The following is a 23,490-nucleotide window of genomic DNA, read 5'->3' as shown; positions in this document are numbered from 1 at the left end:
GAATGGATCTTTCAGAGTACCAACCAATGGTTCTCGGTCAAGTTTACTAGACTAAAGTTCTTAAACAGCTGCAGACTGAATGTTCCTGTGTAGTCTTCATCTTCTTCACTTGAGAAAGTTTCAGAGTTTCTAACTATTTTATACCTTTCAGCTCACGCTGTCCGGGTACTGGTCTTGTAGAGTAACCATTCGTGACGTTCGCCTGCTTGGTTTTATGCACTCTGGAAAAAGGGGTGTTCCATGAAGTTCGGCATAATGTCTGTGCTCACGTGGGCGTGGTTACTGACTGGATAAACATCATATGAATTTTTTTTTCTCATTTAGAAGGCAAAGTTCGCAATTCATCTCCTCACAAATAGTTTCATATTTAATCATATAAGTTCCACAACATCTGGATGTAAACCTGACAACTGGGAAATATACACATTGAGATACAGTTATGTTGTTATACTGTCCTTAGTTACACCACAAATTAGCCCAAGTACCCTTCCAACTGCTTGGATTAAAGAAATATTGTTTAATTATCCTATCTTGGACGTCATAGTACTACTAAATCCCTGTCGGGTGCAGGAACTCTACAGGAAGTGGCAGTGCCCATCGTGGAGCAGATTATTTGTTGTCACAGGATGTATCAGATCCAGTCTTACGACTGAGACGGTAGACATCCTGTGGACACACAACCAGACACACCAAGCTAAACATTCCAATTCCATTGGCAAACACACAGTCACACACACACATCTTTGAGTCTCTAAACATGTTTTTGTTCTCCGTCTCTGGAGGCCCTCTTCCATAGGAAATGGGACATGGATCCAGGCTGGGGTGGTGAGTTTTGGACTGGGCTGTACTCAGCACAACCGGCCTGGAGTCTACGCCAAGATGTTTGCCGTCGATGATTTCATAAGAGCCAGAGACCCAGCTTGTGGGTGGGACCACACAGAGAGCAGCCAGTGGGGCTTGTGTACACCCTGGCTTCACTACGGCTGGCCATATAGGCCACAAAACATCCCAGCCTACAGAAACATGTAGATATACTAGACTTCAGACATCCAGTGCATGTGCATACAATGGTGTTTGACAACCATAAACATCATCTGTACAAGCACTAAACATCCAAATTGATATAAACAAGATGCATACCATGTAGGCATAAGTGAAACTGTGTAAAACATGAAATGTTTGAAGTAGGATGTAATTTAGCTTTCCATAGTCTACCACGTCATTATGGTGTCAAACAGCTCATAATATGAAGATTATTACATGAAGAAGCCATGAAGAAACTCCATGTTCTGGTTCAGTGCCAATAGCCTAAATGTTGGTCTTGTTAAACAATAACGGTTTAAACATGCCTGACAAACACCCACTTAACCAAGATGGTCCTAAAGCCAATACCTAAAATGGCAAATAGACTTGACCGACATACTGAATTTCCACCTGAAACATAACATGTGAGAATGTATTTTTATCTTGGTGTGTAAAACTTGTTTGTTTTGAATGAGATCATTTCACTCATGAGAAATTTTGACACCCCTCCATTCAGCATGACTCAAGAAAAACACTCTATTACACCCCTGCCCTACCAAAACCATTTTGTATGTTACCTGGTGGCGGTCTGTGATTGTTTGAGTCTTTTGAGTGTGAAAATGATTTTCGCTTGTTACCAATTCCATAGTATACACAATTACCTAGAATTATTCTTTTTTTTTATACCACATAAGACATTGTATGATTCTGAACCATTTCTAATAAAGGAGAAAATGTGTTTAATATAATTAGTGTTCTATTAAAATGTCTGTCTTTTGTGGCAACTCAAGTATTTGACACATGGTCTTCTGAGCAGATGGAAATCCTAATTTCTTGCTTCATTGATTGATGAGAATTAAATCAGACAAACCTTGGGCTATGGATAAATTTGGCCCTTGATGACGCTTGCATTACGTCTGGTGTCGTCATCTGACATGCAATCGTGCATATTGCTGCATTCATGTACTACTTGGAACAAGGAAACTCGGACTGTTCCGATTTAACTGGTGGAACGTTGCACGTGTCCAACTACAACCAGTTAGCAAGGCTGACATTTCCGAATAGACCTTGAACGCGGCATATGACTGGAGGCGGAGAGAACAATTATCTGCCTTTAGCAGCTAGTGTGACCTGCGGTCTTGAAGAATAGCCGAAATAATAATCAACATCTGACAAGTTTGAGGGTTTTAAACGAGGAGATGGCGTCGAATGGTAAGAATACATTAGACAAGACGTTATATCTGAAATGGCCAATTAAAAATAAAACATTGGCTAACGTCTGAAAAGGAGCTAGCTTGCAAGCTTACTATAACGTTATATAGTATACATATGTTGTATTTTAGCTAGATAATCAATGAAACATTTACCATGTTTAACTGGCAAGTGAACTAGTCAAGTCAAACAAAAGTTAGCCAGCCATAGCAAAGACGGCTAACGTTAGCTAGTTAGATTCGACAACCACCATTTTGTTTAGCTAGCTGCTAACGTTACAACAACCAACTGAACCAAGCAAGGAGACCGGTTTGTGCTAGCAACTGACCTAGTTTTGTAGAGGTCATCTTATTAGCTTGGTCGTTTAGTTAACATATTCGAAATAGTCCGTGGAATAAGATTACTTTTAAGCAGGGGTGAAAGTAAATGTAATATCTTATCGGCACGGGACACCAAGTGCGCGCACGCATTTATTTTTCTTTCATAGAGGTGTAATCATCGAATTGCAAGTAGAAGCCGTATTCATTTCATACAGTGCATTCGGAAAGTATTCAGACCCCTTGACATTTTCCACATTTTGTTACGCTACAGCCTTATTCAAAAATGAATTAAATCGTTTTTCCCCCATCAATCTACACACTATACCCCATAATGAAAGCAAAAACTGTTTTTTTTTTAGAAATGTATATATATTTTTATAATCACTAAACATTTACGTAAGTATTCAGACCCTTTACTCAGTACTTTGTTGAAGCATATTTGGCAGCGATTACAGCCTCGAGTCTTCTTGGGTATGACGCAGCAAGCTTGGCACACCTATTTGGGGAGTTTCTCCACTCTTCTCTGCAGATCCTCTCGAGCTCGGTCAGATTGGATGGGGAGAGTCGCTTACCTCCCTTTCCAAGGCCCATCTCCCCAGATTGCTCAGTTTTGCCAGGCGCCAAACTCTAGGAAGGGTCTTGGTGGCTCCAAATTTCTTCCATTTAAATAATGATGGAAGCCACTGTGTTCTTGGACCTTCAATGCTGCATACATGTTTTGGGTACCCTTCCCCAGATCTCTCTCGACAAAAACCATTCTTGGGCTCTATGGACAATTCCTTTGACTTCATGGCTTGGTTTTTGCTCTGACATGCACTGTCAACTGTGGGACTTTATATAGACAGGTGTGTGCCTTTCCAAAATCATGTCCAATCAATTAATTTATCACAGGTGGACTCCAATTAAGTTGTAGAAACATCTCAAGGATTATCAATCTAAACAGGATGCACCTGAGCTCAATTTTGTGTCTCATAGCAAAGGGTCTGAATACTTATGTAAATAAGATATTTCTGTTATTTTTTATAAATTTGCAAAAATTTCTAAAACCAATTTTCACTATCATTATTGGGTATTGTATTTAGATTAATGAGGATTCTTTAAAAAAATATATATTTTAGAATAAGCCTGTAACGTAACAAAATGTGGAAAAGGGAAGGGGTCAGAATACTTTCCGAATGCACTGTATATAATGTCTGTATGCCTAGTTGCCTAGCCTTAGTAAATACTTGTCATATCACTTTTAACATATGTGGCGCAAAGCTATTTTTCACCATAAACATGCACCCTTATAATAAAGCATTCCATGCATCCTTGCGTTTGCAGACTTATGTAAAACAGCCTACTATTACTAATGTGATGATTAGATTGGATAGTCATAATTTAAGCTGAAAAAATATAACTCAATCACTGATTGCAAAAAAGACTGTAAAATGAAGTGCAGGCTGAGGCTATAGGCCTATCAGATACATTTCTTGTTGGCATTTTATAAACACATTTCATGCAATTCTACTGCACTTTAAATGAATGTGGACATTAGTAGAATATTTTTTAATCCTATGAAAATGATAGAGTAGACTACTCTGCTGACTGACAAACAGATCAATAAAAATGTTGTCTGATCCATGTAATTGGCATACGAAAAGGGAAGACGCATACAATATGACGTCCATCTACCCTGGAGGAGGAAATGATTGTCCAAAAACAAACAAAAGCGGCAATGACCCAATGATGAAGACAGTGAATATGCACACTGACTGGGGATATGACCGATGTTCTCCGCTGGTGCCAATAAGATACTAGGCATCTGGTCGCGAAAATGTTAGCTGAAAAGGGTGAATGAAAAATTGGAAGTTTTAAAATCCAATTTCCTGCAATTCTACAGATCTTGCCACGGAGCTTAAAGAAAAAGTGCAGTTTTAAAGCGAGTTTCCTGCAATTCAAAACATTTTGCCATGGCTTATGCCATCGGAGTGACTTAAACATATCAAAATCAATGGGTGCCCCATGCCATGACAAATATAATTCTGAATTAATTATTATGAATTGTTGGTCATCCAACTCGGAATCTCAGGCCTCTTTCTAGAGCTCCAACTTTCTGACCTGAATGAAGATCACTGATGTCATGATTTTACCTTTTATTTTTCAGAGTTCCCAGTGGTTTTGAACGCAGCATTTCTTCCAAGCTATTATGACACATCTGGCAGTTCCTTCTCTGTATGTTCCTATGAGCTAGCCGGCAAAATAAATAGCGGGGATACGCCGTACCGGTAAAACGTGAGCCTATCACAATTAATACAACATGCCCCAAAAAACTATAGGCTATTACAACATTATTTAACATTACTGCATGTCAGCCGCATGAAATGTTTACGAAATTGAGAGGTATACTCTCCCCAAATTGCGCTGAGGTTCAATGAAAACACTTACATTTGGTCAAGGCGGAGATGCGTGGCAGATGAGTGAGCAGCCGAGACACGCACGCGCGCCCGGAGAGGAGTGGCTGAGACACACGAGAAGAGCTGCCGAGACACACGTGGCCGAGAAACGCATAGATGAGTGGCTGAGTGAGACCGAAGCGTGCGCAGACAACAGTGGATGGATCAATTCAGGCGGAGAACATCGGTCATATCCCCAGTAACATTTTCACTGTGGTCAACAGGAAGGCCTCTAAAAATTCCTGGTCTGTGACAGCACCATTGGCCACACCCATGGCCACACCCCTGTCACACCCACCAGCTAAGCCCCATTTTGATCCAGAAAAAACCCTGGCTGCATATGAGATGCTGTGATTAGCCCTGACTCGATCCACCTCATCCTCCTTTACCCTCGTCAGGCAATCCAAAGATGTCGCTTCATGCTTCCCACCACAATTGCAACACTTCACATTCTCCTCACTTCTACAACACATTAGATTATCTCCTCCACAACATGGCCATCTCGGTTTTTACCCTCCTGCAGACACTTTCCACACGCCCAAAAGCTGTACAGTGATTACACTGCATCAGTCTTGGGAGAAATGCTTTTACATGACAATTCACATATCCGAATCCAGAGGACATTAAACAATATAGAGGTTAGATGGATATCTGTTTTGAGACATAACGTAGTATTTTCACATTTTTGTAATACGGTTTTTAAGATTTCTTACAAAAACATGCATATCTCTGAAATGTCAATTGATCACTGGGTGTACGGCAAGCCTTTTATTTTCAAAGCCTTTTATATTTAATTCAGTTCGTGTCGTGCTAATTTAGCTTTTTATGACCCGCAGAAGCAACTTTGCAGACGACCACCACAACATGTAAAATCCTCAAGTTACTGCGAGAGTAGCATCCCTGCTCTGTCAATTATACATTAGGTTACGAAATCTAAATGTTTTCATAAAATGTTAATGATCTGTTAGAGAGACCCCACTGAACGGTTCAGAACATGAAGAATCATATGTCTTGGTAAAATGTGTTTTTTAAACCGGCCGCGACTGGGAGGTCCGTGGGGCGACGCACAATTGGCCTAGCGTCGCCCGGGTTAGGGAGGGCTTGGTCGGTAGGGGTGTCCTTGTCTCATCGCGCACCAGCGACTCCTGTGGCGGGCTGGGCGCAGTGTGCGCTAACCAAGGTGGCCAGGTGCACGGTGTTTCCTCCGGCGCATTGGTGCGGCTGGCTTCCGGGTTGGATGTGCGCGGTGTTAAGAAGTAGTGCGGCTTGGTTGGGTTGTGTATCGGAGGACGCACGACTTTCAACCTTCGTCTCTCCCGAGCCCGTACGGGAGTTGTAGCGATGAGACAAGATAGTGGCTACTACAGCAATTGGATACCACGAAATTGGGGAGAAAAAGGGGTAACATTTTTTTTTTAAATGTGTTTTTTATAACATTTGAGGGAAATTTCATCACCAAAGCGTGTTTTCACCCACTAGGCAGAGCGGGTGGACACCCTACTATTAGGCTACCTCTACTGATCACATCCCTTTTCTTGTTCCTCAGATTACCCTCCGACTGCAGCCCAGGGGTGAGTCAAAATGTGTTTGGTATCCTCTCATTAGTGCTAATTAACTTTATCGCGGATTGCTAAACCCAGAGCCAACTAAAGTTAAATGCATGGCTCTAGCTAAGCCCAGCCTACATTATTTTCTGCAAGTTTAATCAATTTACGAACACTACATCAATGGAAAGGTGTTTTCTGTATGTACGTGAAGTCCTATATAGGTTGTTTCTCACTGAAACTACTTGTCACACCAATTTTGAAGTGACCCATTTCTTATATTGAGATGAGATTTTATGTGCATGTCGCCACTCCATATAATATCTGTGATTGCTACTTTCAGATATGGGTCCTATGGTGGTGGCCAGGCCAGCCTGATTGGCTACAGTCAGTCGTCCACCCAGCAGGGCTACGGCAGCAGTGGCGGCTACAACCAGAGCTCTGAGGGCAACTCCGCCTCCTGCGGCCAGGGAGGCTACGGGTCTAATTACGGCCAGTCGCAGTCAGGTACGTCACCAACTGCACCACAATAAATCTTCATTAAAACCAGCCGCTATAGGCGTTGTGTTCCTCATGTAGTCTGGTCTCTAAGCATTGTCTCCTGTTGTATTATCTGGCGATGGAGCTATTTATTGACAGTTTTTTTGTAATATTTTTTTTTGCTTCAAAAATTGGTGCTTGGTAGCTTAAGTCTGCAGATGCATATCCACCTCACGTCCCCTCTCTCTCTCCCTTGCTGTGACCTTCCTTTAGGAGGATATGGTTCTCAGCCTCCATCCCAGGGCGGTCAGCCCTACAGCTCTGGGGGCTACAACAACAACAGTAGTAGTAGTCAGCCACCACAGAGCGGCTACAACCAGCAGTCGCCCTACTCTGGATATGGACAAGGGCAGTCTGCTGCTGCACAGTCTTCTATCAGGTGAGAGACTATGGAAGACTGTGTTTGTGAGTTCTGCATTGTGGGATGAGCATTCAAAATGTGTTGATAAACATTGACATTTTGATGCATATGAATATCCTTAGTGTTCCTAAATGGGAAAGCAGCTGGGCTTAAAATAACATTGTTCCCTTTTTCTCCCTTTTCCACAGTAGCTATGGCAACAACTCCCAGCCCTCTAGCTTCGGGCAGCAGCAGTCGCAGAGTGGGGGCGGGGGCAGCTATGGGAGCCAGAGTGGAAGTGGCTACGGGGGTAGTGGCGTTGGACAGAGTGGGGCTTATGGGGGCAGCGGGGGTCAGCAGCAGCCCGGGGGGACTCCCTACAGCCAGGCCCCCAGCTACAGCTCACCCCCACCCCAGAGCTACGGCCAGCAGACCAAGTACAGTCAGGGGGGTGGAGGTAAGGATCCCCCTCCGATATTAGAGGTCCAGTTGACATTCATTCAAATGCACCCACCCTTCTATTTTTGAGCACCCACCTGGAATCTCAACCTCAATTTCCTCCATCTACTACTCCACAGGATACAGAGGCAACTCTCCACCAATGGGAGGAGGGTATGGTGGCTCGGACGGAGGCTACGGAGATAGTGGAGGGCGAGGCCGTGGAGAAAGGGGAGGTGGCTTTAGGGGTCGCGGGGATGGTGACCGAGGATTTGACCGAGGTGGCGGACAAAGAGGCACTGGCGGCATGGGGTAAGGACTCAATAGCTCCGCTCCTCCAGACACTCACTCACACACACACACTCACACACCCACCTCAGTATTCACTTAGACTTCTTGCATCAGTCCCCCATAACATTTATCTGGACTCACCACATAACAAAAGGACACACACACACTCACTCAACTCTTGTATCGATGTTTGGATACATCTACACATCAGTCAGGTAAACACATGTGTAGTGTAGTTGATACTCAATCCAAAGTGTCTGTATTTGGGCTATTACAAGATAGGGAAGGGCATGGTTATTTGAATATCTGAACAGACATTAGTATTCCATTACTTGGGAGAGTATTAGGGCTGTCCCCGACTAAAAACAAATCTTGGTCGATCGAAAGTCATCTGTCCTTTCGACCAACCAGTTTTTTCCCATAAATAGTCACACCTTTTATATGTTTTAATAAAATCAACTAAACGCATTGAGCTTATGGTTTGATGAAATAAGACAAATGCCTCGAGGGCGCAAAAGATCTAGATAACCAGAAGAGAGCAACTTAACCTGAACCAACCATCTCCTGCTGGCTTTCAGATTCTGCCATTACGCTCCTGAAGTTGCCTGTAATAGGCTACATGAGGAGTCTGCAACCTTTCTCATGGGGGATGACAATTTCTGACCATTTCTACCGATATGCGTGCCAGTTAGGGTTTTCATGTGCACATTTTCATGAAACGGTTTAATTGAATTTATAATAACGTCTTTGTGTCTCAAAATCATTGTCATATGGTTAATCAAAATTCTATACAAATCTAAATTAAATGATACAAACCTAAAAAGTAACTTATTATATTGTCAACTATGTAAAAAATAGCCTACATAAAGCCAACAAATAAAAACATTGCAGCCTGCAGGTAGAAAATATACTGATTAAAAAAAGAAATGTATAAAAAAACAATCCTATAAATCACATTGGCTACACATGGCCTGTCTGCAATGAACTTGAAACATTGTATCAACTATTAACTTGGGTCAGGCCTGAAGCCTGCCCTTGTGAATTTGCAACCTTGTATAAAATATTCTGGGGGCTCAGTTTCCCTCACCAGTGAGCTCGGGACAGACACAGCTGTCGGGTATTTGCGCAAGGGATAAGAAGCAGTGGTTGACTTGGGCAGGAACTCTACCGGAGCTGAGTATGGGCACCTCAAATTTTCTACTGTATGAGCTCCTGTTCCTCTTATAAAATATTAGTGTAAAGTATTGTGGAGATCCTGCACCTAAATATAAACAGTACCAGCACCTAAAATGAATACCGGAACCTATTTCAGTCCAAGTCAAGCACTGATAAGAAGTAATCAGGTAGAACTATTTTATGACATTTCCACTGGATCAGAGCATGACTTTTTCCCAGTGGTTATCAAAAGGGAGAGAGCTGGAAAGATTTTTCAAATACTTTGAGGAATTATTGTCATTCTCGATGGATATAAAAACAGACTTTGTTGCTGTTTGAGGTGAAGAAAACATTACTTTGATAAGCTCCACAGGTGGTGGTGGTGTGTTAAACCAATCAGAAATACTATCACATCCCTAAATGGGCACATTTATATGCCTACATTTACTCGCAGGCCAGGTAGCCTATATGACTACTTCTATGCATGCATGTCTTAACTCATCATTGACAGGAGCTCTCCAAACAAAGCCAATGACTAAATTGACTCGTGAATGGAATGAAATTAACCAAAACTTGTTTCTCACAAGTGTAGCATAGGTTGTGCACACTTCAAACAATGTGTCCGTTCCAACTGGAATAATAGCCTAATATTGAATGCATTAACAGAAATGATAGGAATTAACATTAAATGTACTACTGATATATGTAATGGGGAATTGATATACACTAACAATCAAATGCAAACAATTCACACAATGAAGTTATGAAACAATGAATGTTAACAAACAGGCAGGAGAGAGCACATTCTGGAGAGAGAAGTGCATCTGGGCACATGGTCAATCTGACGTCTACATTGGCCATGCAGCATTTACGGTGATACTGCCTCAGCAGGAGTCAGGGCATTCATACTTCTTGTGTTTCGTGGAGCAGTGCAGAGCTGTTGTCAAGAAAGTGAGTTTGTGTTTTATACAGGATGTACCGCCTCCACCTACCGTCAACCAATCACGTCAATGCGGAGTTCTACAGAGCCCTCCGCATTGTTACAAAATTTGGGAGGCGCATTGCGATGCGGCGAGGAGCTCGATTTGGCTTCTGCATTCCTCTGGAGGCTCCGCAATTGCGTCACACTCCATATGGAGCCTCCGACCGCATTTTCGGAACAATAATAAGTTGGCTTTTAGTCTAGGCCTCCAATGGATTAGTTCACTGAGATGGGCGCGCGCGTGTGTGTGTTACTGCTGAACTAAAACGATCTCGGTCGACCAACAGCCTAACGACTAATTGGGTTCAGCCCTAGAGTGTGTGTATTATTATTATTTCTGTGATATTGCTACATAGCCTATAAGGATAGACTATTACATTCCACATTTATATTAAAAAAACAGTTCTTACAAGTGCACCCCATTTAAAAAAGAAAAAGACACTGTCAGCCTAAACACGTTTCATACGTGTAGCTTGTTGTTAACTGTCGGTCAATCAAAGCGCTGCTACAGTCAGAGGCTCCATGTGTAGCAAGTGATGTCAGAGATTTCTAATCAATGCAGAATGGAATTAAAATTAGAACTAAGTTGGCCAAATGAAGAGGAGGAGGAGGAGTAGGCTGCAATGATCAACCAACAGGTAGGCTGTTTTTTCACTCACACAGCGCGCTCCAGTCGCACAAGCAAGTCTCTATTTTTGGAGTTTTTCTTTATAACCTTTATTTCAACTATCCGGATATCCCCCCAAAATACTATCTGTCTGATTTGTACAGAAACAACTCAGTGGTGAAATGATTGTCTTGGTGACATTGTCAGTTACCTGGAAATCCAAGGGGGACAAGGAAAGATGTAATTGTCCAAGTGAACTGTAGGAAGCGCTTGTCAATTTGATCAATGAAAAATGGATGCACTGGTGTGCTAGTGCAACTATGATAATGGGAAAACTCTAACTCGGTAGGGGTTGAATAGTTTGGAGTTGTATGTGCAAGCGACCCACGAGACATGACAAAGTAACAGTGTTCAGGCTGGTTATAGGGGTTGTTTACAAAGGAAGGAGTTTTTGAATGTGCTAACGACATCAGTCTTAGGTTCTCCCAATTATTTGGTTATTAAATAATTTACTTCAGTCCCCATGTTCTCCTCGCTGCCTGTTATCTATGGAACCTGAACTGAGGGTCATACTAGCGTGGTGCACGTTCACACTGACAAAACTGCCCATGCTCAAACCAAGCAAATGCAATCCATGGCTACAGGGAAATGCTGTGTAAAGTGCACATTATCTTCTGCTTACATTGGCAGCCATGTGATGATTTATTTATCTTAGTGAACTATCTGAAGGGTCTCACTGGCAAACCTTTGTGCACACTGACACTGTCCACACACAAACACACCACATGACCTTGCCATCCTCTCACTCCACCCTCCTCTTCACCTTTTTATAACGCCACTTTCCCACCCACCCTTTACTGTGTGATATGATGCTTTAATAAATCTCTGAATCTCCTCCTAGGCTCTCACCTCTCCATGGTGGGCTTCTGTTTTTCATTTTGTTTTTTTCTCTTGAGGAAAGGGGGAATGGTAGAAAGAAGGAAGGACAGGCAGGATAAATTCACTGAGAGGACTATAGGCAGGGGTTAAAGAATAAGCGTTGCAAGTAGCCTGACGCACTGGCTGAACAGTTAGAACGGATGTCAAAGACCTACCTAGGAAGTGTGCTCTTAAGACAATGTCAAAGTCTCAAGACGGTCACCTATATAGAAAATATCAAGGAAGGTTTCATGAAACTCCTTTTTGTAGGTGCTTAATTTATGTTTACTTGGATTCCGCAGCTGTTCTTGCAGTGTTATAAAACAGTGTACAACACGACACAGCAGTTCCAGGAAACAAGAACATTTGGTCTGAGTTGGTTTCAGAGATCAATGCAAAAGGAGTGTTAAATGATCTCTTGTACAAAGCAAGGAGAAGTGACTGTGGACAATTTTGATCTTCGGATTAAAACCCACTTGCAAACAAGATGCAAAGGTCTTCAAAACTGACCTCCGACTCCTCAGTTGTAGAGGAGAAGGGACAAATCCTAGGGTGGTTCCAAAGAAGAGATAGGGGGTGAACAAAGTAAGAAAGAAGTGAAAAGAGAGTTAAGGGGATGGGGTAAAAAAAAAGGGGGGTGGAACCCCCCCCCCCCCCTAGAGAGATTTGGCTTCGTCCACACCAGCCTTCAATGCGTCTCGCCTTTCTCTCCTCATCAGAATGGGCGATCGTGGAGGATTCAATAAGTTTGGTGGTAAGTGACAAAACTCTTTTAAATAAGAGATTTGGTGGGTTTAAAGAGTCAAGCTTAAAGGGAGGGGGAAAAACAAGATATAAAAGATTTAGATTATTGGGCCCAAAAAGGAAACTGGCCCTGGACATTAGAACTATTTATTATGTGATGGTTTTTGAACGTGGGAAGAGGAAATTGATGTCGGAAGAACAACCAATATGGGAAGTATTACACAAAGTTAGCTAACAAGGAAAGATTGGTCATGATTTTATCTTAGAAACAAATCTAATATTCAGGAGTTCTGGGTAGAATGGAAAGCATAGCATATTGAGGTGAAAAAGGGTCATGATAGAAAACCAAAGCGTAATTAGGATTTAAGGTCTTTATTATTCGTTAGATGGGTTGCTTTCAACAGATCTATTGGTCCTGTTTTGCTCAGTTGACACTAGGATTGTGTGGTTTGATTCCCGCTGGACTCACACCCATACAATAGACCTAAGCGCGCGTGACTGTAAGGCTGGAGCTACATTGGGGCGGCAAGCGTTCGGCGCTGGAGAGGCGGGATAATCGGTCCCGGTGTAATAAATGGAAGCAGCCACACCCCAGGTTGGTCTGCTTGGTCTGATTTGCAAGCGTACCCCGGAATTCTTGCGACCTTGCGCCTCTGGGTTTAGAAACTCTGTGGTTGTCTTTCTTCGTTTACTTGATGCTTTTTCAGTTGTCGTAAATTCATGTTATTAAATGGGCTACAAAGGAATTAGTTAAATGATTCTTTAAAAATATATATCCTTTCCTATATGCAACCTCGGCGTACCCCTTTTCAGCGATGACTCAGCTAATCTTTTGTTATTTAGGGCTGATTGTTATATTTGTCATGACTGTGAGTGCTTGAACTTACGCACACTTGATGATTCCTTTCAAATTTCGATTTTGCATCCAAGTGAGCTGATTTTCATTGACTGTATTGCTCTCTGTGAGTGCGTATATGTAGAACCTTACGTACTTGGGCAAAATGACGCTGACGCCATGCTTTAATGTAGCTCCAGAATAAGTCACCTTGGATAAAAATCTGCTATTTGTATTATATCTTAGTTGTCTTGTTTTTTTCTTATGTAAAACATCTATAACACCTCAATATGCTATGTAGCACATGATGGATGTACTGCATGTTGTCACCTCAACAGGTAAGAAAAATCAGTGTGTATGTTCCATATCCGAAATTTCACTGTCGTGTTTGGTACTGAGTAGAGTAGTTTACACTGCACTCCAAAACTTCCAGTAACTTCCATCCCTGTTGATTTGAAGTTACCTTGCTTTAATCTTCTGAATTTAAGTCACTGGGCTCTAAGATTATTTGAGTTGAGGCGGAAGGTCTTTGTAAGTGTCAAAGTTTTAATTTGCCTACCTGGGTGATTGAATCTGAACAATGGGTGTTGCCCCCCCCAAAAAAAGTAAAATAAGGTATTTCTTCTTGCTTGAGAAGATTTTGACAAAAGTGTTGTGTCCAGATAAAAGGTCAGGGCTGTTACAGCCTCCACAACGCTGTCAGAAGTGTTGCTAAAATAAAATAACAAAAGTATCCCCACAATATTCTACAATATGTGTGATGACATCAAATTGCAGGGGGAACTCTAAGGAAAGCAACTGACGTAGGGTGTTTGGTTATGTTTCTCCCTTCTGTAATGCTATGCTCACTGTTGTTTTGTTGGTGTGAGGAATTTGGCTCTCTGCACCTTCTGATTTCTAAATACTGTTGAAGTTTACGGTTTAGACAGTCCACTTAAAAAACCATGGGTGGAAGTACTGATGATGGTAAAGTCTTCAATGGTGGTATTGATGATGGTGCTGGTGTTTTTTTTTAGTTACCATCTTGGACTTACATGCTGACTACACTGGCGCCATCGTGCTCACATGTTGAATATATCCATCCACATCAGACACGATCATAACATGCAGGTTAAAATATCAAAACCAACTGTGAACGCCATCTATATTAGTTTTGGGGCAAGTCGAAACATGCATTCATGGACATTGGGTTATTTTATTTGACATGCATATTGTCCTCTCTTTAGCTGGTACTTTTTTGTCGAGTTTTGACCCAGAGCCATACAAGTCTGTTTCTCTACGACAGTTAATCCACAGACAACAATGGAAACCTACTTAGTTTTTTGTTTATCTTTAATCTGTCCTCGTTTGTCTTCCAAGCATTCACGTGGGTTTGTATCTTCCTAATATCCAATAAGGGAGAAACTTGCACCACGTGAAGCGTCTTGAATAGAGTTCTATTTTAGCGCTTGGCTACGCAGACTCTCGTTCACATGCGAATTGATTGAATAACATGTATGTGTACATTTATTTTGCACTGCTCACGCACAGAATATAGCCAGTGTGGTTTGCATGTTAGTCATTCCTCCTTTGACTATGGAACTCAAAGGTCAAGCATAGACAGATTTAATGCATCTCCTGTCCCATGTAATTTTACAGTATGTATCTAAAGAAAATACTTAACCTGTACTCTGGTTCCGTAACGGCATTGATCAGAGGGAAGGGAACAGAATGGGAAATATGTATGAGGAAAAAACGGTTTGCTCCCAGGTAGGTAGTGAAAGGTAGTGGACAAAACACTAAAGGATTCTTGTGGTGTTGCAAGGGTGCACTAATGGACCCCTCTCATCTTGTAACTGTGGTCCTCTAAAGAAATTAAGTGTTTGTTCAGCGTACAAATTGTTCTTGTACCAGAGACCTGTTTGTGGCAAACAGTACTCCAGGGGAAAGTCCATTTTCTCAAACCGGTAAATTAAGTGTTGCCGCACGACTGGAAGGAAATAACGACTGCCATGCAGTCACAGTATTGTCATGATGCTTGTGATATGTCAGAGGTGGGATCCATACACTATCAAAGAGTAATGTTAAACTCTTGGATAGGCCTTCCTGTTGAATGTCCTCCGTTGTTTGTGTTGATGTAGTTAAGCAGAATATTTGAAACGGCACTAAAGCATGATGCATTCTTGGCCCGCCCCCCCAAAAATAGATATATTTATCACAGTCCACACTCGCCTTATTGTCAAGGTTCTCGCCACACGAGATGAAAACAGAACAATATCACACACAGTGAAATCAACAGACAAGTCATATCTTGGTCTCAGAAATGTTGTACAGTGAGCAAAGTGGGTTATCTTGGCCACAAAGGAAGAGTACAGCTTTTGAAAGTGGCCACGGTGTGGGTAAAACGATAGCAGCAACACAACCGCATGGTAAAAGAGTTGGACCTCTGCGTAAAGTATACTGAACAAAAATATAAACGCAACATGTAAAGTGTTGGTCCCGTGTTTTCATGAGCTTAAATAAAATATCCCCTACATTTTCCATAAGCACAAAGAGCTTATTTCTCTCATTTTGTGTCGCTATTTGTGACCTTTGCCAAGATAATCCATCCACCTGACCGGTGTGGCATATCAAAAAGCTGATTAAACACTATGATCATCAACACAGGTGCACCTTGTGCTGGGGCCAGTAAAAGGCCACAATGCCATAGCTGTCTCAAGTTGAGGGAGCATGCAATTGGCATGCTGATTGCAGGAATCTCCAGCAGAACTGTTGTGAGAGTACATCCAACCCGGCCTCACAACTGCAGACCACGTGTAACCACGCCAGACCAGGACCTCCACACCTGGCTTCTTCACCTGTGAGATGGTCTGAGATCAGACACCTTCTCAGGGAAGCTCATCTGTATGCTCGTCGTCCTCACTGACTTCAGTGGGCAAATGCTCACCTTCAATGGCCACTGGCATACTGGAGAAGTGTGCTCTTCACGGATTAAACCTGGTTTCAACTGTACCGGGCAGATTCCAGACAGCGTGTATGGTGTCGTTTGATGATTCAAACGTTGAGTGCCCCATGGTGGGGTTATGGTATGGGCAGGCATAAACTATGGACAAAAAACACAATTGCATTTTATCGATGACAATTGGAATGCCCAGAGATATTGTGACGAGATCTTGAAACCCATTGTTGTGCCATTCATCCACTGCCATCACCTCATGTTTCAGCATAATAATGCACAGCCCCATGTCCCTAGGATCTGTACACAATTCCTGAAAGCTGTAAGTGTCCCAGTACTTCCATGGCTTGCATACATGTCACCCATTGAGCACGTTTGGGATGCTCTGGATCTATGTGTACCACAGCATGTTCCCACCAATATACAGCAGCTTTGCATTGCCAGTGAAGAGGAGTGAGACAACATTCCACAGCCCACAGTCAACAGCCTGATCAACTCTATGCGAAGGGGATGTGTCGTGCTGCATGAGGCAAATGGTCACACCAGATACTAACTGGTTTTCTGATCCACGCCCCCTACTATTTTTTTATATATTTTTTTAAATATATAGATATATAAATGTACACTACATGACAGTATGGACACCTGCTCATCGAACATCTCATTCGAAAACGATGGGCATTAATATGGAATTGATCCCCCTTTACTGTTAAACAGCCTCCACTCTTCTGGGAAGGCTTTCCACTAGATGTTTGAACATTGCTGCACAAACTTTCTTCCATTCAATCACAAGCAGTAGTGAGTTAAGACACTGATGTTTGGCGATTTTAGGCCTGGCTCGCAGTTGGCGTTCCTATTCATTCCAAAGTTGTTCGATGGGGTTGAGGTCAGGGTTCTGTGCAGGCCAGTCAAGTTCTTCCACACCAATCTCAACGAACCATTTCTGTATGGACCTCGCTCTGTGCACAGGGGCGTTGTCATGCTGGAACAGGAAAGGGCCTTCCCCAAACAGTTGCCACAAAGTTGGACGCACAGAATAGTCTAAAATGTCATATGCTGTAGCATTTAAGATTTCCTTCACCCCCCCCAAACCATTATTCCTCCTCCACCAATCTTTACAGTTGGCACTATGCATTGGGGCCTGTAGCGTTCTCCTGTCAGATGTTAAAGCGGGATTCCTCACTCCAGAGAACACTTTCACTGCTCCAGAGTCCAATAGTGGCGAGTTTTACACCATTCCAGCCGACGCTTGGCATTGCGCATGGTGATCTTAGGCTTGTGTGTGGCTGCTTGGCCATGGAAACCCATTTCATTAAGATCCCGACTAATAGTTTTTGTGCTGACGTTGCTTCTAGAGGTAATTGCAACCGAGGACATACTTTTTTTTAATGCGCTTCAGCACTCAATGGTCCCGTTCTGTGAGCTTGTGTGGCCTACCACTCCGCGGCTGAGATGTTGCTCCTAGATGTTTCCACGTGACAACAACCGCACTTACAGTTGACCAGGGCAGAAATGAAGCGGGCGTTGTATCAAGAAGCAGTGCGGCTGGGTTGTGTTTCGGAGGACGCACAGCTCTTGAACTTCACCTCTCCTGAGTCCGTACGGGAGTTGCAGTGATGGGACAGGACTGTAACTATTAATTTGTTACCACAAAATTGGGGAGAAAAAGGGGTAATAAAAAAAAAACACATCGAGACAGGAGTCGCATTTGTCATGTGAAATCCATAGATTAGGGCCAAATTAATTAATTTAAACTGACTGATTTCCTTATGAACTGTAACTCAGTAAAATCTTTGAAATTGTAGCATGTTGTGTTTTATATGTTTTGTTCAGTCTATGTCAGATCAAAGGGTGGGTCTGGTTTTATGTGCAAACTTAGAAATGACATGGAAACTTGAGACAAATGGTGACAAACTGAAGGAATGTGAACGTCCCCAGGCAAACAATCCGTGGCGGTTCCTTGTTCATATCGTCCACTGGGTTCAAAGATCTCTTCGGCCCCTTGTGTTAAATGCATTAATTCCTAGTAATGCTGGTTGGTACATGTGGAATGGATGTATTATCAACAAAAATGGGTGATTTTAAAAGTGGAATGAAAGGTTTATTTGATAAAGGTGAGAGAAAAAAAACTGTCCAATTGTTTCTGGTTGTAACTCTTCTGATGAAGTGATAGGAAGGTTGTACGACGGACACTATGGCCGTCGTGGGTCATTATTTCACTTCAATAGTGTCTCAAATCTGGAGTCTGGTCTATGGCAAGCATACACTGTAATGGTCCATGTCAGGTATACACTGCACACTACACAAAAGGCATGTAGAACCGTATACCAGTAGGTGTGTTTTGTGTAATTGGTTTTGTAGGGATGAGAGAATCAAAAGAATACATAGTTGTGAATGTGCAGAAGTTGTGGGACTGTAGACTAGTAGTATGTGTGGTACTTTTGTAAGTGTCCACTTACAAAAACAAACATAAATATGTCCTTTTTCTTCCTGAAGGACCGAGAGACCAGGGACCTGTTGGGCCCAGCTCCAGTAAGTACTGACCTTTGACAGTTGATAGTGCAACAATTAGAACTGATTATATTTCTTGCCATCATGTTAAGTGAATTAGTGTGTCACTATACTGTTCTGGAATATCTAGGTCAGCAGCAGTATGCATCTTGCTTTTCTGATCTGCTCCTACCTTTTGTAAATTGTGTATATTAGTTATGTTAAGTATTTGTATTTTCTGGGATATAGATCAGAACCACCTTACATAATGAATGAATGTAACTGTCACTGTGTATGAACCCTATGCTGGCCTGACCACCTCCCTACAGTGGAAGACCAGGATAACTCTGACAACAACACCATCTTCGTGCAAGGCATGGGAGATGGCTACACCGTTGATTCTGTGGCTGACTTCTTCAAGCAGATCGGCATCATCAAGGTACCACCCTGCCTACCTTTTTTTATTTATTGATTGATTGAACTCCCTTATTAACACCTCCCTCCATTAAATTATACCTGACACACCCATCACTGTCCTGACTTTGGTGCATGGGTGGCATCTTTTCCTGAGGCTTTGCTGTAGATTACTAACATGCTATGTTTTGAGTGGTAGGCCATTGTGTTTACCTATGCAATGCCATCTAATGCATTTTCCTTCTGCATCTTAATGTAGCTTTTTTTCTCAATCCATCTCTCGTTTTCTACTCGTTCTCTCCCTCAATCCCCCTATCTCGCTCTCCCTCTCCCACTTTCTCTCTGTCACACTTTCCATCCCTACCTCCCCTTTTCTCCATCTGTCAGATCAATAAGAAGACTGGTCTGCCCATGATCAACCTGTATACAGACCGAGAGACAGGGAAGCTGAAGGGCGAGGCCACCGTGTCCTTTGACGACCCCCCTTCTGCCAAAGCTGCCATCGACTGGTTTGACGGTGAGGGGATTACCTGTGGAGAAACTGCTCTTTACATTGTTTTAGGGGGGCGGGGAATAAAATATTTACTGAAACTTACAACATGAAATAGATAAGTGAAAAAAATAGCATGGTGGGTCACTGCATTTCTCCATTTTAATAATTTTCTGTACCTTTAAGTGTAGTCTCTGAGCATTTTGTTTTTCTTATAGGTTTGTTTATTGAAGAAAATGGGTACAGTCAGTGATTTTCACTTGTTGCCCTTCATATTTGTGTTTTGTAAATTCTATTGTTTTCTTCGCTGCAGGGAAGGACTTCAAAGGGAACCCCATCAAGGTGTCCTTTGCGACCCGCAGGGCGGACTTCGGAGTAGGCCGGGGTGGGGCTGGCGGCATGAGAGGAGAACGAGGAGGTGAGGCAGAGTTTGGTGGTGAGTTGGTCATTATAGGGTCGGCTCAACTGGGTTAGTCAATTCCACTTCATATTAGTCCACGTAGGATATGAATTGAGGGTTTTTAATGATTTAATTTGAATTTCAGTTAATTTACTGAAATTATTGAATTGAAAGGGAACTGTTCCAGCAAAACTGCTTGCCCTCCCAATGAAAAGGGGCCAAGTATCTGTATAATTTTGTATAGCCCATGGGAAGGAGGGCATGAATGAGAGCACAGTATGATTTAGCCATTATTCAAGACCATTGGACGTCCCTTTTAGCCTCGTGAGGGAAATGCTCAGACGTTCCTCAAATATTCTGTCTAAATGCAATTTTGGAAACATTTGGAACTTAACTTTCATATAAGAGAAATACTTTTTCAAATTCAAAAGATACACTTACTGTATTCAGTTTAGGAAAGTTGTACCCGGCTGTATTTTGAGAAACGTGATCCAGCTATGAAATATGGAATGGTCCAATGGAAATGCGAGCGCAAGGTAAGAGGATGTGTCGTAGCTGAGGTGGTGTGTGAAAACAGCCGGGTGGAACTTTGCTTAACTGTACACAGTAAGTGTATCTTGTGATTATTTCTTGCTTATATGAAAGTTTATTTTCAAAGGTTTCCAAAACCATATAGCTAGTGAGGATTAAGGATTCTAAATGTTAAAACCGAGCCTTCGGATTCTAGTTCGTTGACCAAGCTGTGGTCCGGACCTTCAGTTGACAAATCAAGGGCTGGGTATGCCCCCCTCGGGTTCTCGAGAGCTAAGTATGATTGTACCTCTCCTGTATATTCTAACCCTCTCTCTGTAGGGCCGATGGGTCGTGGCGGATTCGGAGGTGGTAGAGGAGGTGGTGGTGGTGGTCTCTCTGGCGACAACGGTGGCCGTGGCAATGGAGGACAGCAGAGAGCTGGAGACTGGAAGTGTTCCAACCCGTAAGTCAGGGCTGAGGTGTGTGTGGACTAGAAGTGTTCCGACCTGTAAGTCGGTGCTAAGGGGTGCGGGTGGGTGGACTGGAAGTGTTTACAACCCATAAGTCGGGGATGAGGTGTGTGTATATTTTGGGGATGGGGGTGAGCTGCTAGTTATTATGGTGTGTGTCTGAGATTCTCTGTCTCTTTCCTTTCAGGGTGTGTGGGAACCTGAACTTTTCGTGGAGGAACGAGTGTAACCAGTGCAAGTCCTCCAAACCAGAGGGGACCGGAGGTGGCATGTCTCCTATGGATGGAGGCGGTAAGGCTGAAACCAACGTTCTGCACTGGCTTTCAGACTTTAGCCAAAGGTTTTAGTCTTTAGGGAGCAGTTTAATGGCTAAAGGAAGCCTGGTGTACAGAGAATTATTTGCTTATTTACTAATGGATGACGTGTAGACTGCCTTTTATACTAGGCCATGTTAGCCAGCCTAGTGGCCAAGGGCATAATTAAACTGGATGCCCGTCGTAGCTCTGTGTTTACTCGTTTTAATGACATTTTCCCCCCTTTCTTGTCTTTAACTCTCTCTGTATTTCTGTTTGTCAGGAGGTTTCGGTGGAGACCGAGGGGGTCGTGGGGGTTTTGACCGTGGTGGATTCCGGGGCCGAGGGGGTGACCGAGGTGGGTTCCGAGGCGGACGCGGAGGCGACAGGGGTGGATTCGGACCGGGCAAAATGGATGGAAGGTAAGAAGGTGCATGTGTCCCAACATTGTACATAGACAATGACTTATTCATGTACACTATATATACAAAAGAATGTGGAAACACCTTCAAATTAGTGGATTCGGCTATTTCTGCCACACCCGTTGCTGACAGGTGTATAAAATCGAGCACACATCCATGCAATCTCCATAGACAAACATTGGCAGTAGAATGGCCTAACAGAAGAGCTCAGTCACTTTCAATGTTGCACCGTCATATGATGCCACCTTTCCATCAAGCCAGTTTGTCAAATTTTTGCGTCGCTAGAGCTGCCCCGGTCAACTGTATGTGCTGTTATTGTGAAGTGGAAACGTCTAGGAGCAACAACGGCTCAGCCACGAAGTGGTTTGCATACAAACACCCTGGTCCACACACATAAACAAATACCAGATTCAAACTCAAGTGCACATGCATCTGTTTTTTGACTTTTTAAAATGAATGATGTATACCATTGATTCTTGAAGAATATAGCTTAACTATATAAATTCCTCGTGACCTTATTTAAACTGTCGTACCCCATTAGAACCTAAAATATAAGCTTGTTTTACAATTTTTTGTTTTACTGCATTGGTTTTACGCATCTCACACGCCACATTTCAGAATACCCTACAATTGGACACACTAGTGCACTTGTCAAACTCTTTCCACGGAGGGCGGAGTGTCTAGGTTTTCGCTCCTCTCTTACACTTGATTGATGAATAAAGGTAACTAATTAGTAAAGAACTCCCCTTAACTGGTTGTCTTGGTCTTAATTGAAAGGAAAAACCAAAAACCCGCAGACTCTAGGCCCTCCATGGAATGAGTTTGACAACCCTGCTCTGGTGTCTTTGGTAAATGACCTCTTCCAAGAAGAATGTATGTTTGTTTTATAGTTTTTGTGTTTGTTTCCCACCTTGATTGATGTAATTAACTCCTTATTGTGTCATTTGTATTGCTTGCTGCTTTGTAATGCAAACGAGACCTTGGTCTCAATGGGACTTCTCCTGCTTAAATAAAGGTTAAATAAAGAAATAAAAACAATGTAATTGTAAACTAGCACGGTATAGCCACAAAACATGGTATTATAGGTCAGTCCTTGTAGCCAGAGCGTTGTCTGTGAATTTGAGTGATTACATTTCTCCAGCCATATCTTTGATTTTTACCTAAACCGTGGTGGGGTGTCCCTTGGTTATTTTTTTAAACCCCTTTAACAATGTGACAAATGTCTTTCTGTTGTAGGGGTGAACACAGACAGGACCGCAGAGACAGGCCCTACTAGACCAACGCCACTCCAAGCTGGGACTAGATCTCCATCCTGCTCCTCCTTCTACACCTCCTCTCCTACTTTCCTCTACGACCCCCCCCCCCCCCCCCCCCCCCTCCCCAACTCCCTCCCAAACACTCCTTTTATACAGTGTTACAAGTTGTTACTTTGACCATGTTTCTTGACTGTTTTGACAGACCTGAGTATCCCATAAACACTCACACTGTTTTGACAGACCTGAGTATCCCATAAACACTCACACTCCCCATAATCCCCACTCCCTCCAAAGTTTGGTAAACTTGATTTTATTTTTTCTTGAAGAGCTCTTTACATTTGTTGTTGCTGTCTTTTGAGTTGTTTTGGAATCTTAAATGTTTTGTTTTTAAAATTAAAGTATTTAAAAAACCAAATGTTTTGG

At 42.6% G+C, this 23,490-nt stretch overlaps 1 protein-coding gene across 7 annotated transcripts; it reads left to right on the top strand.

Annotated features, from left to right (window-relative positions):
• The first annotated feature begins 2,099 nt into the window (after positions 1-2,099).
• fus (FUS RNA binding protein) lies at positions 2,100-23,483 on the top strand. 7 transcript variants are annotated; one of them, XM_021626050.2, is made up of 15 exons: positions 2,100-2,235; positions 6,537-6,561; positions 6,878-7,041; positions 7,288-7,453; positions 7,627-7,871; positions 7,993-8,164; positions 12,525-12,559; positions 18,816-18,851; positions 19,139-19,248; positions 19,611-19,740; positions 20,027-20,149; positions 20,966-21,089; positions 21,284-21,387; positions 21,673-21,811; positions 23,048-23,483. In XM_021626050.2, the coding sequence occupies exons 1-15, from the start codon at positions 2,223-2,225 to the stop codon at positions 23,085-23,087; spliced, it is 1,626 nt and encodes a 541-aa protein (XP_021481725.1). In that variant the 5' UTR covers positions 2,100-2,222; the 3' UTR covers positions 23,088-23,483. The 7 variants fall into 7 exon arrangements, with proteins under 7 accessions (XP_021481725.1, XP_021481727.1, XP_021481724.1 ...); XM_021626052.2 differs by having other exon boundaries at positions 2,101-2,235; positions 7,624-7,871; positions 20,027-20,131; XM_021626049.2 differs by having other exon boundaries at positions 2,101-2,235; positions 7,624-7,871.
• The last annotated feature ends 7 nt before the right edge of the window (positions 23,484-23,490 follow it).

The sequence above is a fragment of the Oncorhynchus mykiss genome, chromosome 12 (assembly GCF_013265735.2).
Source record: "Oncorhynchus mykiss isolate Arlee chromosome 12, USDA_OmykA_1.1, whole genome shotgun sequence".
Lineage (NCBI taxonomy): Eukaryota > Metazoa > Chordata > Actinopteri > Salmoniformes > Salmonidae > Oncorhynchus > Oncorhynchus mykiss.
This window is presented reverse-complemented; position numbering and strand designations above follow the sequence as displayed.

What these genes read in the sequence shown, in the direction of transcription:
- fus (XM_021626049.2), top strand. An exon ending in ACCTGTTGGGCCCAGCTCCA is followed by an intron (nt 18,852 to 19,138) that starts GTAAGTACTGAC and finishes ACCTCCCTACAG; the next exon opens with TGGAAGACCAGGATAACTCT. An exon ending in TGCCATCGACTGGTTTGACG is followed by an intron (nt 19,741 to 20,026) that starts GTGAGGGGATTA and finishes TCTTCGCTGCAG; the next exon opens with GGAAGGACTTCAAAGGGAAC.